Source organism: Triticum aestivum, chromosome 4B (assembly GCF_018294505.1).
Source record: "Triticum aestivum cultivar Chinese Spring chromosome 4B, IWGSC CS RefSeq v2.1, whole genome shotgun sequence".
In the NCBI taxonomy this organism is placed as follows: Eukaryota; Viridiplantae; Streptophyta; class Magnoliopsida; order Poales; family Poaceae; genus Triticum; species Triticum aestivum.
In genome coordinates this window covers 659,217,244-659,231,419 of record NC_057804.1, presented here as the reverse complement: position 1 = coordinate 659,231,419, position 14,176 = coordinate 659,217,244, and the positions used below count along the sequence as shown (strand labels likewise).

The 14,176-nt window shown below is 47.3% G+C and overlaps 1 protein-coding gene across 1 annotated transcript; it reads left to right on the top strand.

Moving 5' to 3' along the window:
- Positions 1–574: 574 nt before the first annotated feature.
- On the top strand, positions 575–2,881 carry LOC123093959 (expansin-B4). The gene is made up of 4 exons (XM_044516022.1): positions 575–932; positions 1,045–1,154; positions 1,528–1,712; positions 2,136–2,881. The coding sequence occupies exons 1-4, from the start codon at positions 686–688 to the stop codon at positions 2,470–2,472; spliced, it is 879 nt and encodes a 292-aa protein (XP_044371957.1). The 5' UTR covers positions 575–685; the 3' UTR covers positions 2,473–2,881.
- The last annotated feature ends 11,295 nt before the right edge of the window (positions 2,882–14,176 follow it).

The window sequence follows — 14,176 nt, the reverse complement described above, 5'->3', positions numbered from 1 at the left end:
CGTTGAGTAGAGTAGAGTAGATAGATATTAGTACAAGTCGTAGTACGACGACAAGGATGGTTACATCGATGCCGGTGCGTCTCACTGGCAGGCAGAAGCCCTGTCAGTCCATTGCCAGTATACTATACTACTAATGAAGCACCAATGCCCGATTAGTTCTGGTCACTATGGAGCTTCATTAGGTTAATTGTTGCTGGGCTGCAAGTGAGCGAGTAGGAAAATGGATGTGAACGTATTCATTTTGGATCGAGCTTTGTGGTGCTGGGGAACGGAAAAAAGTCTTTGGATGCTTGCGAGTGGCATGATGAAGACGACTGTGATTCGCGCGCCTAGCTAGCTACTAGCTCGTAGCCGGTCAAGGCCATGCAGACGCGCTGCGTGCATCTAGGGCAGGGCAGCCAAGCCATGTGCACCCCAGCAGCAACATGGCACGTTCGCCTCTGCGCCCCGGCGACTAGTTTAATGCACATTCTACGTGGTGGCCGTGGCCAGGGGTCCTCCTCCAAGTGTACCGCCGCTGCCTGCCGAGCCGAGCCGAGCCTCCGTCCGGCACTCCGGTTATAAATGGGGGCGCCCACCACGGAGAGACCTCACCTACCCACACCCAGCCAAGCCCAGCCAACTTGACGGCACGCTACGCTACAAGCTGAGCGTGAGCCGGCAGTGTCACTAGCGAGTGGCGAGAATGGGGAAGCCGCAGCTCGCGCTCCGGGGAGTGGCGGCGCCGCCGGTGGTGCTGGCGGTGCTGCTGCTGCTCTCCTGCTCCCTCCACGGCGCGAGGGCGGAGGAGGGGGAGTCCGCCGGCCTGGACACGGGCCTGGCCGGCGGCGAGCCCGGCATGGTCAACACCAGCGCCGTGTCCATCGGGCAGTCCGGCGTCGCCCGGGCCACCTGGTACGGCGCCCCCAACGGCGCCGGCCCCTACGACAACGGTGTGTTCCCCGTTTCCTCCCCTCCCTCCAGATCTAAAGCTTTCTTCCAGTTTTTGCCCCGCTGCTAGCTCACTGACAACAATGGCGGCCGGAAATACGTGGATCGATGCAGGCGGCGCTTGCGGGTTCAAGAACGTGAACCGGTACCCGTTCATGGCCATGACCTCCTGCGGCAACCAGCCGCTGTTCAAGGACGGCAAGGGCTGCGGCGCGTGCTACAAGGTACTTACTCTACTACTACTCCGTCTTGCTTCACTCCACTCCACTTCACTCTCCACTGGCTGTCAGTCACTAGCTCGTCTTCTTACTCTCCCTTGGATGCTCTCCGCCATGGACCGTACTCCAGTCAAAGTCACTAGTAGAGTGGTTGGCCGGCTGGGACGCCCATCCCCACTTTACTTTGTTCGATCGAGGCCCGCCTGCGCCTGCGCCGGCACGTTCGCGTGGCACGGCTCCCCATGCAGCGGACCAGTGTCCCGTGTCCAACATTTTTTTTCTCATTATAAATCCTGAGCGATCTTTTACCGTCCTGCTGGTACTGCTGCGTAGTGTTGTTTTTCTGATGTGTGCTGCTACTGGGGGTACACGGACGCAGATCAAGTGCACGAAGCACAAGGCGTGCTCTGGGCGGCAGGAGACGGTGGTGATCACGGACATGAACTACTACCCGGTGGCGCCCTACCACTTCGACCTCAGCGGCACCGCCTTCGGCAAGCTCGCCAAGCCCGGCCGCAACGACGAGCTCCGCCACGCCGGCATCATCGACATCCAGTTCACCAGGCACGTAGCTTTGCTTCTTTTTTTTTTAACCTCACTTCTTCAATTCACTCTAATACTACTGTGCCACCGACACTGCAACCTCTCTGTAGTATCAACCGTCCACATTAACTGCTAGCCCTGCACCGGCATCCTCCCTTGTTCACACACACACACACACACACGCACACGCACGGACACAGACACAGAGCGGGGTGGACACACTCTTGACTGCGGCACATGCCTCGCTGCGCACCTCTTGTCGCCGTGCACTGTAAAGAGCCCAGACATCCATCGCCATCACATCGAATACTTTTTCTCAGTAAATTTGATCAGCAAGCAATGGCACTAACATGATAAAGATTCCCCTCCAAGCATCGCCATCACATCGCCATCACATGATTTGATGCTAACAACAAGGATGATGAACTGAAATGCTGCATGCAGGGTGTCGTGCGAGTTCCCGGGGCTCAAGGTGGGGTTCCACGTGGAGGAGGGGTCCAACGCGGTGTACATGGCGATCCTGGTGGAGTACGAGAACGGCGACGGCGACGTGGTGCAGGTGGACCTCATGGAGTCGGGCCGCCGGGGACGCGGCGGGCGGTGGACGCGGATGCGCGAGTCGTGGGGCTCCATCTGGCGCCTCGACTCCAACCACCGCCTCCAGGCGCCCTTCTCCCTCCGCATCCGCAACGAGTCCGGCAAGACCCTCGTCGCCCGCAACGTCATCCCCAAGAACTGGAGGCCCAACACCTTCTACCGCTCCATCGTCCAGTACAGCTAGACCTCTTCCTCCGTCGACGGGTCGCGGCACAGCTCTGTTTTGGCGGGAGTTGATGCTGTTTTGGCGGGAGTTTTCAATTAATTTCTGAATGAATGAACGAACGAATGAATTGTGTACTACGTATCGTGGGAAATAGAGGAGGCACCCTAGCGTGCGTGTTCAAGCACGCTGGCTCTCCCGCCCACTTTACTCCTACTAGTCGTCGTCATCCTATTAATTGTTTCAGACTTTGCGGATGCATCTGCCGCCGCATGCATGCAACCCTCTATATGTAACTGCATGCTCTGTATCCATCCATGATCACATTTATGTAGTATGTGTGAATCATGCATGCATCATCCGTGATGTGTCGTCTAATCGGTCGGATCAGACTGAGCAAGGCTATGTATAAATGTTCCCGGCTTTTTAATTTCCTTCTGTTCACAGCCTACCACATACACTACTACTTGACTTCTACTCACAACGTTTGGACCCACTACATCAGAACAGTCAAAATTGTATGAAGTTTGATCGTATGTATAGCAGCGCTCTTTTTGATACTACTAGTGTCAAAAAACGTTCTTGTATTATGGAACGGAGGGAGTGTTTTTGATACTACTAATGTCAAAAACGTTTCTATATTATGAGACAGAGGGAGTATTTTTCATGCATTCCCCCTTCTCTTTTCTTACATTCTTAAGTCGAGACAATAAGTAGGCAGTAGGCAGGCAGGAGCGCTGTTACTGACTCACAAAGAAATTCGGTCATGGACCGGTCAAAGTTGGCGCTGTTACTCAATGACTGAAAGGAAGAGAATCAGTCATGGGCCGGTCAAAGTTATTGTTCCAGTTTCACAAAAAGGTACGTACGCACTCCCATAGCCCCATGTCTGAGCTGCAATTGCAGGGGCAGAGGATCATCGGTCGTATTGACGGGTCCGATTAGCCCTGCTGATTCCTTGTGGAGCTCTTTCTGGCTCTGGCGGGAACTGTTTTTCTTTGGGATTTAAATTCTGTCTCCTGAATCCTGTGCGCCAGCGCGGGAAGAGATGGAGGGATTCATGTGCTCCATCATGTGTCCATGAAACAGCCATGACCCAATTGTACGTGAATCACGCCTGACCCATGATTCATGTCTTTTTGTTTTTTCTTTCATCTTTCTACGTGTCTTAAACAAGCTTTTTCTTTCGAAAAGGATGTTATCTCCCGACCTCTGCATCAGACAAATGTATGCGGCCATCTTATTAAAAAGTCGTATCTAAAACAAGTGCGCTGCGTTTTATATGCACTGACGGGTGCCATTTCAACAAAGTAGTAAACGCATCTATACGTTCGGGCGATTGGGCATTGTTATAAATGCTCTAGCTAAATCTATTGATTGATGGGAGAGGCGAAATTATAGCTTCGGAATCTCGTTCAATTGGATCTCCTGCTCAGGGTAGAATTTCACATCGGCCGAAGACATGCATGCCACATGTCCGACGAGGAAGCGTAGGGCCCTTGTGAGCCGCTCCGTTTCTCATGTCCTACTCCACCTCGTCGGCGACCGCAACATCACTCCAGGAGCTCAGATGGCCGCGGGACATTGACATGGCCGTGGAGCCGGACGAGCGCCGGCGAATATTTGAATTAGATTTTACGTTGCATGTAATTGTATGGATTTGAGGATTTATAACTGAAGTATCCGATTGTGGAAGGGAAAAATTAAAATATAATTCATAATTGAAGTATCCGATTATGAAAGAGAAAAATTTAAGATATGACCGGTTACTGTGTGTCGACGCATCCTCAGATATCTGAAAGGCCGGATTAGGCTGTAGATGCTATAAAATACAGCCGGCTTGTCAAGTAAGATCGAGTTTGTGAACTGGAGACAGGCATGGACGCGTGATGTTACTAACTGACAGAGGAATTCAGTAATGGTCCGGTCAAAGTTATCGATTCAGTCTAAGACCAACGTACTCCCGCGTTCTCATGTTCCCATGTCTGAACTGCAAATTGCAGAGCAACAAAAGAGCTGGGGCTTTCTGTAAAGGATGGATGGGAGGGCATCTTGGTATTGGTTTTGATTGTTTTCATTATCCTACATCCCTACACTTGATAGACCCCTATTCTTTCTTTATCAACATGGTATTAGAGCTTTAGGTGTTTTTTTTTCCGGCTGGCCCGTCTATTCTTTCTTTATCGCCGGCCCGTCTGCGCCGCTGCTACCGGCTGCCGGCCCCGTCCTCCGCGACGCTGCTGTCTTCCGCGGCTGCCTGCGGGGCGCTCGCGTCGTTAGGCACTCCCATAGCCCCATGTCCGAGCTTGAGCTGTAATTGCAGAGGATCATTGGTCCTATTGACGGATTAGCACCTTTGATTGATGATTTGAAAATTCCCGCCCACTTTACTATACTTTACTAGTGGCTCTCCCGCCCACTCTACTACTGGTCGCTATTAATTGTTAGGAGATTTTACGGTGCATCATAATACACCAAATCACGTGTATTATATGGGCGATCTAACGGATTAGAATAACTGGGCTTTTTTAAGCCCAAAGGTATTTCCGACCTAAATTTTTTTATACCTTTAATCGGCCCAATTAAGTCAAGGGGTATTCTCGTCCGAAATTTTTCGATTAAATTAATTGCATTAATAAAACACTTCATTATAAAGGTCCAATCATCGTGCGTACTCTTTTGAAATTTGGTTCGAGCGGTTCGTCCTCTCTCCTCCTCTCGAGCCCTAACCTCGGCGCCCTCGATCGCCGCCGATCGCCTTCGGCGCCCTCGATCGCCGTCGATCGCCCCCGACTCCCTCGATCGCCGCCGATCGCACTCGCCGTGCCACTCCTTCCTCCTGCTCCTACTCCCCCCTTCCCCCTCCATCGGAAGTCACCCCACTCGAGTCGCGGCGCCAGATCTTCCGACGAGCCTCCCCTCCTTCCTTGAGCGGACGCCACCTTCCCCGACCCGAGAGGCCACATCATCCTCATCGACGTGTATCAACTTTTTCACGCCGGATCTTTGCTGTAAGTGCCTAGACATCTCAAATCTTTGCTGGTCCCTTATGCTTATAGTACCAATAGTGGTCGGATTTGATTAGGGTTTAGGATATGTCATGTGAGGTTTAGGGTTTATGGTTTCAGAAAGTTGTGACGAGATTTCTATTGAAAGGGAGTGTAAGTTGGATTTAGCTAGGACATGTTGATGTAGTTAGTTAGGGTTTATGGTTTCAGAAAGTTGTGAAAAGATTTTTTTTTCAAAGGAAGTGTAAGTCGGATTTAGCTAGGACATATTAAAGCACTTAGTTAGGGTTGTGTGCCATGAGAATTTGTCAGCAGATTTGGATTCAAAGAGAGTTATTTTGGATTTAGTTAGGAGATGCTTCTGAATTGAGTTTCCAGATATTTTGGATTTAGTTAGGAGATAATTATTTTTGTATGGAGTTTGGAGATATTTTCGACTTAGTGACGAGATAATTTGGATTTAGTTAGGTGATAATTTTGGATTCAGTTAGGACACAATTTTGAATGGAGTTTGCAAATAATTGATCTATCAGGGTGGATCTATCTTGGGACTTGAAAGATTCGTGCACTTTGGATTTAGTTAGGAGATCATCAGTTACAACAAGTACAATCAATTAAATATTTCTGGATTTAGTCAGGGAATATTTTATACTTACTTACAACTTTTGAAGGACTGAGTTTGGTACATGAATCCGATATGAAAAATTAAATTGATTATTTAAGCAGAGTATTGCATAATTATTATGTATGCTATCCATCCGTAACATTGACTATCTGTTTTCGTTGGCAGCATAACGACATGGATGATAAAGGCAACGATGGCAAAAACTTGGGGAATACAGGCAAGGATGACAAGGACATGGGTGATAGACGAAACGAAGGCAAAGGAATGGATGGTATGCACACGGATGATAACGATAATGACGATGCAGGCAAAGATGGCATAGACCTGGATGATGTACACATGCAAGGTAAAGGAATTGATATTAAAGGCATGGCTGGTTCAGATCTGAATGAGTGTATGGAATACATAGAGATTGTGAAGAAGACTTTCAGGACTGAGGAAGAAGCCTACATGTTCTACGTAGGCTATGCGAGAAAAAAAGGGTTTGGTGTTAGAAAGGATGATCTGAAGTACAGGGGTCCGGGTCCGAAACAAAATGCATACAGAAGGACATACAAGTGCTGCAAACAAGGCTGGCGGGCCCTTAAGCACTTTAATAGAGCTGATAGAAAAAGAACACCGAGGGGTCTTTCTCGGTGTGGGTGTCCCGCTCTTTTTCAGGTTGAGCTACAAGATAGTAGTGGCCTCTGGTTCATCAAGATTTTTTTGGACAAGCATAACCATCTGTTTGTCCCTGCTGACCTGACTCCCTACTTATCGGCTCATCGTAGAATGACTGACGCACAAAAGGCCGATGTAATTGAGTATGCTGTTGGTGGACTTCGAACACATCAGATTATGAATGTAATGGAGAAGAATGCCGGAGGTCCCGACAAGCTTGGATTTATAGATTGAGACCTATACAACCATGTTTCAATCCAGAAGAAGTGGAAGATAGAAGGCAGTGACACTAGATATTTGCTTACCTATATGATTGCACAGAAAAAAGCAGACCCGGAATTCTTTTTCAAATACACAAAAGACAAAGAAGGCCATTTGAGGAACATATTCTGGGCTGATTCACAATCCCGGATTGACTATGTTGCCTTTGGTGGTGTCGTGGTGTTCGACAGTACATACCGGTCTAACAAGTATAGGCTTCCGTTTGTTCCATTTGTTGGTCTGAACCATCACCGCAGCACAATTTTGTTTGGGGTCGGTCTAGTGTCAGACAAGACAGTTGCATCATACCAGTGGCTTCTTCATGTATTTTTGGAGGCAATGTCCCAGAGGGCACCCATTTCAGCAATCACCGATGGGGACGGTTCAATGGCTAAAGCAATAGCTACTGTCTGGACTGGAACAGATCATCGTTTGTGCATGTGGCATATCGAGGAGAATATGGTGATGCACCTCCGCAAGAAAAAGCTTGAGGAATTTAGGGAATTCATTTACCATCGTTGGGATGTTGATGAGTTTGAGAAAAGATGGGAGGCTTATAAGGTTCGGTTCAAAATAAAACCAACGGGAAAGAGGTCGTCATGGGTTAACAGGATGTACGAGCTGCGACACAAATGGGCTGCTGCGTACACAAAGGGTAGATATTTCCTAGGCATGATGAGTAATCAGAGGAGTGAGTCTCTCAACTCAAGGCTTCATGTGCACCTGAACAGGAAGATGCAGCTTGTTGATTTGTTGCAGCATGTTGAGCACTGTGTATCCATAACGCGTAAGAATGAAGCAGCATTAGACGCAGTAGCAACACATACGATACCCTTCACTAAGCTGAATGCACACCCTCTGGAGATTGCTGCCTCTTATATTTATACAACTGTGATGTTTCCAAAGGTAAAGCGTCAGATTGTCGAAGGGACAAATTGGCAGGTCACGGACCGGGTAGCATGTGATGGTTTGGTCGTGTTTGGAGTTTTGCACAAAGGCCCATATGATAAAGTCCCATATGGCAGGGATGCTACAGAATTGCAAGGTAAGGAAGGTAAGGATGATGAGGACTTGCATGCAAAAAAATTGGGTGCTGAGGATCCCAATGACTTGCAAGGTAAGGATGCTAAGGACTTGCATGCAAAAAACTTGGATGCTGAGGATCCCAATGACTTGGAAGGTAAGGATGCTGAGGACTTGCATGCAAAAAACTTGGATGCTGAGGATCCCAATGACTTGGAAGGCAAGGATGGTGTGGACTTGCATGCCAAGAACCTGGATGCCAAGGATCCCAATGACTTGGAAGGTAAGGACAGCGAGGAGTTGGATGCAAAAAAGTTGGATGCACAAGGCGTGGATGCTAAGCCTGTGGATTTTATATATCACGTGACTTGTCTGTTTATAGGAGCAAGACTGGATGATGCAGCTTGTAAATGTAAAAAGTTGGAAAGTCAGGATTACCCATGCGCACATATATTCTGCATTCTGGATCATCTTGGTGTACGCACATTTCCAAAAAAAATTGTCAAGAAAAGATGGACAATGCATGCCAAGCCGGCGTTCCCTTCTTCGAGGACCGCGAATACCCATAGGGGGCCTCTGCAGGTGCTGCAATGCTGAATTGAAGCGGTCACCTTGAGGAGCACAGTGGTGTGGCCATGGTACATCCATCCTGCCTCACGGAATCACATAGCATGTTCTGTCATAGCCCTGCAAAACAAAGGAAAAATTACTACTTGTACTAACCTTGTCAAGTATGTGCATGTAACAAATGTTGGACATAACTAAACACGGAAGAATGAAATGCAACATATGGAAGAATCAAATGCTCATCCCTTTCTCTTTGCTTTTTGTGAGGACCATTACTCTCCCTTTAACAAGGCTAAAACATCATAATAAGAATTAACAACAATCTTGAAAAGGTGGATATCCCATGTGAATCTAATTTTTCATATAAAGCACATGCCAAGTCTGTTGATCCCAGTCCAGCAATTGCAGAAGAAGAAGCGAGCATCATAAATGTTGAGCAACACAAGCTACGAATTGTTTATAGTACATTCCAAAATTAATAGCTTATCATCTCTATTGATCTCCAAATCTCACCTATCAGCCAAATTGAAAGAATACATGTTGAATGCAACGATTGAACGTTCGTAGATCATGCAGTCGGGGCTGGACGAATGGGGCTGGCCGTCGAGGCCGGCGGCCGGCTTCATCTAGTCCCGCAGAACATGATCCATACCCAACCACCTTGCCATCGGACGAGATGCATGGCCAGATCAAAACTGCAGCCATGGCTAAGAAATGATATGAGGTGGGATGGCGCCGACTCTTCGTCGGCGGCCGCCGCGGGGAGTGCAGTGGGCCTTCTCTAGTGTTCGGTGAAAAGGTGGTGCGAGATCGCGAGGGAATTGGGGTGGAGGAAGGGAGGGGCCGTGACGCGCGGCTAGATCCTGCCGGCAACAAGGGAGGGAGGGGCCGCGACGCGCGGCTAGATCCTGCCGACGGCGAGGGAGGGAGGGGCCGCAACGAGCGACTAGATCCTGCCGGTGAGGATTAAAACCCTAGCGGCGGCGAGGAATAAACCCTAGCGAACAGGATAAAAATCGAACCGAAAAAGCCCTGAAATTTGTACCGAGAATACCCTCGAAATATTTGGGAGGGAAAATCAGATCAGTTCGAAATATTTTTTCTCCCGAAAGTGCCCCTCGGGGTCTGATATAATACACATGACATCAGCGTATTGCATCGGATCTGGACCGTCGTATTCGCTCCGACGGACGGTCCATATCATCCGGATGCACTGTAAAATGACTTTAATTGTTTTGAAAATTTCCTTCGCAACGCTTCATCAACAGTTCCAGTCTACCAAGATTGCATTCAGAGTCTACGCCAAGGAACTTCAAGTCGTCAACAATGCAAGGAAGCGAAAATTTTGGCTCTCAAAAAGACTCTTGAAAAGATTGAAGGGGCTATTCACTACATCATTATGATAGTATCACAATAATTCATTGACCACAACTTAAAAACACTGCCAACATGTTGGTGCACTATTTGAAGGTGATGAAATTGCGTCAAATGTCTAATTTTATTTTGCGACTTTGTCCCTGGTTGCCTATTGTAATATCTCACACAGTCTGGGAGACAAATATTAAGTTTGCTATGTAGTCGCTGCTATGAGGGCTGAATCCGCATTAAAATTAAAATTTTGCATAAATTCATATTAAAATTGTTGAAAAAAAAATCAATTTTCTATTAGATATGTGCTAATTGCAACATCAAAAAAATTGACCGCGCTAACAAACTATGACAGTTATGCACGTGCTACCTGTAATAGGCTTTGAGATTTCCCCAAAGAGGAAGTGGGGTAGTACAGTAGCAGATAGTATGTATCTTCCTTAGTAGAGAACTAAGGTTTATTGAACCAATAGGAGATTCACGCAAACGACCTTCAAAAGTACCTGCACATACACAAACAAATACTTGCACCCAACGCAGGCAAGAGGATTGTCAATCCCCTTGTAATCGTTGATTACAAAGATTAATTCTGATAGTGGTAGATATATAAATTGTAAAACTAAATAAAAATAAATAAATTGCAACAAGTTAATTAGGTTTTTTAGCAATATGATTTGAATGGTCCCGGGGACCATAGCTTTCACTAGAGGCATTTCTCTCAAGAACATAGCAATGGTGGGTACATAAGTTGCTATTGGGCAATTGATAGAAAAACGCATAGTTATGATGTTATTCATGTCATGAACAATACATAGATATTACGCCCATGACAAGTAGACCAAAATTACTCTGCATCTATTACTATTACTCCACTTCGAGAGCGCTTCTGTGCTTGCCTCTCTAGGTATTAAGTTCATAACAAACAAAGTAATGCTTTAAGTATGATGACATAATGTAGAAAAAGTAAGATCAACTACTATGATCGAACCCCGTTGTTTTATTCTTAGTAGCAACAATATAAGTATGTGCCTCGCTACCTCTTCTGTCACGAGGTGAGGACACCATAAGAATGAATCTACTACCATGCACCACTTCCACTGAAGATGATCATCAACTTGGGAAAATATAACTCATAGATAGGAAAACATTGCATAGCTATAACAAACACACGACAAAAGATTACATCAAATCGATCTATGAAGAGAACATTGTATTGAAGACTAGAGAGAGAGAGATCTAACTACTGGCATGAACCCATAGGTTCTGTGGGGAACTACTCATGCATCTTTCAAGGAGTAGCAAGGTTGATGTATAAGCCGTCCATGATCGATTCCCCATACGGCAGAGTACTGGAAAGGTCTCCAGATGGGATCGCGGAAGAACAGAGGCTTGCGATGGTGGACTAATTGTCTCGGGTCTCGCGTTGCGGTTTTTGGAATATTTGGTAATTTATAGCATTGGAATTAGGTCAGACGGAGCTAGAAGGGGCACCGGGGCGCTTACCCCCTAGGGCACGCTGTGCTACCTTGCCGTCTCCTAGTTTGGCTTTTGGACCTCCCGGGAAGCTTCCTGAGTCTCTTTTGGTCCAGAAACAATCGTCAAAAAGTTTCATCATGTTTGGACTCCGTTTGGTTTGAATTTTCTGTAAAACCAAAAAACATGCAAAAAAACAGCAACTAGCACTGGGCACTGAGTTGATAGGTTAGTTCTAAAAAATGACATAAAATGGTGTATAAAGCATACAAGATTGATAAATAATAGCATGAAACAACAAAAAATTATATATACGTTGGAGACGTATCAACACGTCTTCACCAGCATATGGTCCCACATGTATGAAGCCACATCACCCACGTATAGACTCGCTTGCCAGCATCCACGTCAACACTACATTGGGCCCACATGTCAGAATTGTTGACCGACCAAACGACAACATTGTAACTGTTGGCGACGTTCACCGTCATAGAAAAAATGATGGTCGGTCCCACATGTAAGCAACCACTTCAGCATATTTTGGGCCCATATGTCAACAATGTTACCAGTCAACCAACACCAGATTTATTACTGACGGGCACCATCAATGATAAAACCTACACCGAACCCATTTGGAAGCTGCCCCATCAGTAACTGCTGGCCCCATTCGTCAGAATCTTTGACCAGTCAAACCCACGCAACGATTATTCGTGACGGATTATCGTCACTGAAATCGAACTTAGGTGATAAATTGGCCTATTGTCGGTGACAGTCTGGGCGTCACCAAAAATGGTCGTCAGTGACAATTTGGATTTGTCACCTAAGACGTAATCTTGCATGAAGGAAAAAATTGGTACGGTCAAGAATTTATTTTGTGTGATGGCGCTTTAGTGACAGTGGGGGTGATGGATGGAAACCGTCACCAATCCTTATTTGGTGACAAAAAACGATTTTACGTGACACAAGTGAAACATCATAGAATAGCGCTTGTTTTGTAGTGTGAAAAAATCTCAGTGACTCGAATTCCTGTTTCCTTTTTAGGTAATCATAAGTAAGTCTCTTGTGCTCATATGAGAGGAACTCATAATGCTTGGACACTTCATCCATTTGCGACTCAAGAGCAGCATACTCTTCAGACTCCATCTCCTCGACTAATAACTCTTCAGACTTCCTGTGAGTTTTCTTAATTTTCTCAAGACAATATTGTTGCTTTTTGGCAATTTTCTGAAGATTGCTGGACTTACTAACAATGTGCACACTTTAGAAGGGAGAAACTTTGAAGCATGGATGCATAAGTTACTAAAATTATCGAGAGTTAAATAATGATCCTAACAAACACTACTAGGAAAATGCTTATAGGTAGACATTTAGCAGTAGCATTGGGTAAATACCCCACGCTATTGCTATTTATGAGTAGCGCCTGACAAAACCAGCGTTGCAAGCACATGTTAGCAGTAGCGCGTGGTTTCCCGCCCAGCGCTGTTGCTAATGGGCCACGCTCTCGGTCCCTTTAGCTGTAGCGCTGGCCCCCCCTCCCCACACTGCTGCTAAGCCCACCTCTGCTTCTCCCGGCGCGCCCCTCTCTCTCACTCACTCACAATCACACACATACTCTCCCTCAATCCCTGCTCGATCCGGCCGTCGCCCTGCCTACGCCGACCCTCCTCCCCCGCCGGTCGTCGTCCCCCGTGTTGGGGATCGTTGCAGAAATTAAATGTTGTGATGCCATGTTGTATTTGCACATATCGAGCATATTGTGTGTATGTTATTGAAATGCTTGGTATGTGTGGGATCTGACTATCTAGTTGTTTATCCTTGGTAGCCTCTCTTACCGGGAAATGTCTCCTAGTGCTTCCACTGAGCCCTGGTAGCTTGCTACTGCTCCGGAACACTTAGGCTGGCTGACATGTGTCCTTCTTCGTTCCTGTGTCTGTCCCTTCGGGGAAATGTCACGCGGTGTCTACCAGAGTCCTGTTAGCCTGCTATAGCCTGGTTTACCGGAGTCCTGCTAGCCCAGTTGCTACAGCCCGGATTCACTCGCTGATGACCGACACGTTCGTTGTTGGGTCATGTATGCCTGTCCCTGTAGGTTAGTGCCACTTTGGGTTCACGACTAGCCATGTCAGCCCGGGTTCTTTGTCATATGGATGCTAGCGGCACTATCATATACGTGAGCCAAAAGGTGCAAACGGTCTCGGGCCAGGTAAGGTGGCACCCGTGGGAATACCGTGCGTGAGGCCGCAAAGTGATATGATGTGTTACATGCTAGATCGGTGTGACTTAGTATCGGGGTCCTGACATTTTTGGTAAGCATCACCAAGATCAATCTATGGAGTAATTAGCAACGAGAGAGAGGGGAGTGCATCTTCATACCATTGAAGATCGCGAGACAGAAGCGTTGCAAGAACGCGGATAAAGGAGTCGTACTCGTGGCAATTCAGATCACGGTGAATTCCGATCTTAGCGCCGAACAACAACACCTTTGCGTTCAACACACGTGCAACCCGGTGACATCTCCCGCGCCTTGATCCAGCAAGGAGGAGGGAGAGGTTGAGGAAGATGGCTCCAACAGCAGCACGACATCGTGGCGGTGATGGAGTGGCAGTTCTCTGGCAGGGCTTCGCCAAGCTCACGCGGAGGAGGAGAGGTGTTGGGGAGGGGAGAGGCTGCACCTTGGATGTGGTGCTGCATCCCTCCCTCCACCCCTCTATTTATAGGGAGAAGGGGGAAGGGGGCCGGC

Excerpts from the sequence above, each read along its gene's own strand:
- LOC123093959 (XM_044516022.1), top strand. The coding sequence starts at position 686 with ATGGGGAAGCCGCAGCTCGCGCTCCGGGGAGTGGCGGCGCCGCCGGTG. Across the intron at positions 1,155-1,527 it reads GCTGCGGCGCGTGCTACAAG|ATCAAGTGCACGAAGCACAA; the intron begins GTACTTACTCTA and ends ACACGGACGCAG. Across the intron at positions 1,713-2,135 it reads ATCGACATCCAGTTCACCAG|GGTGTCGTGCGAGTTCCCGG; the intron begins GCACGTAGCTTT and ends TGCTGCATGCAG.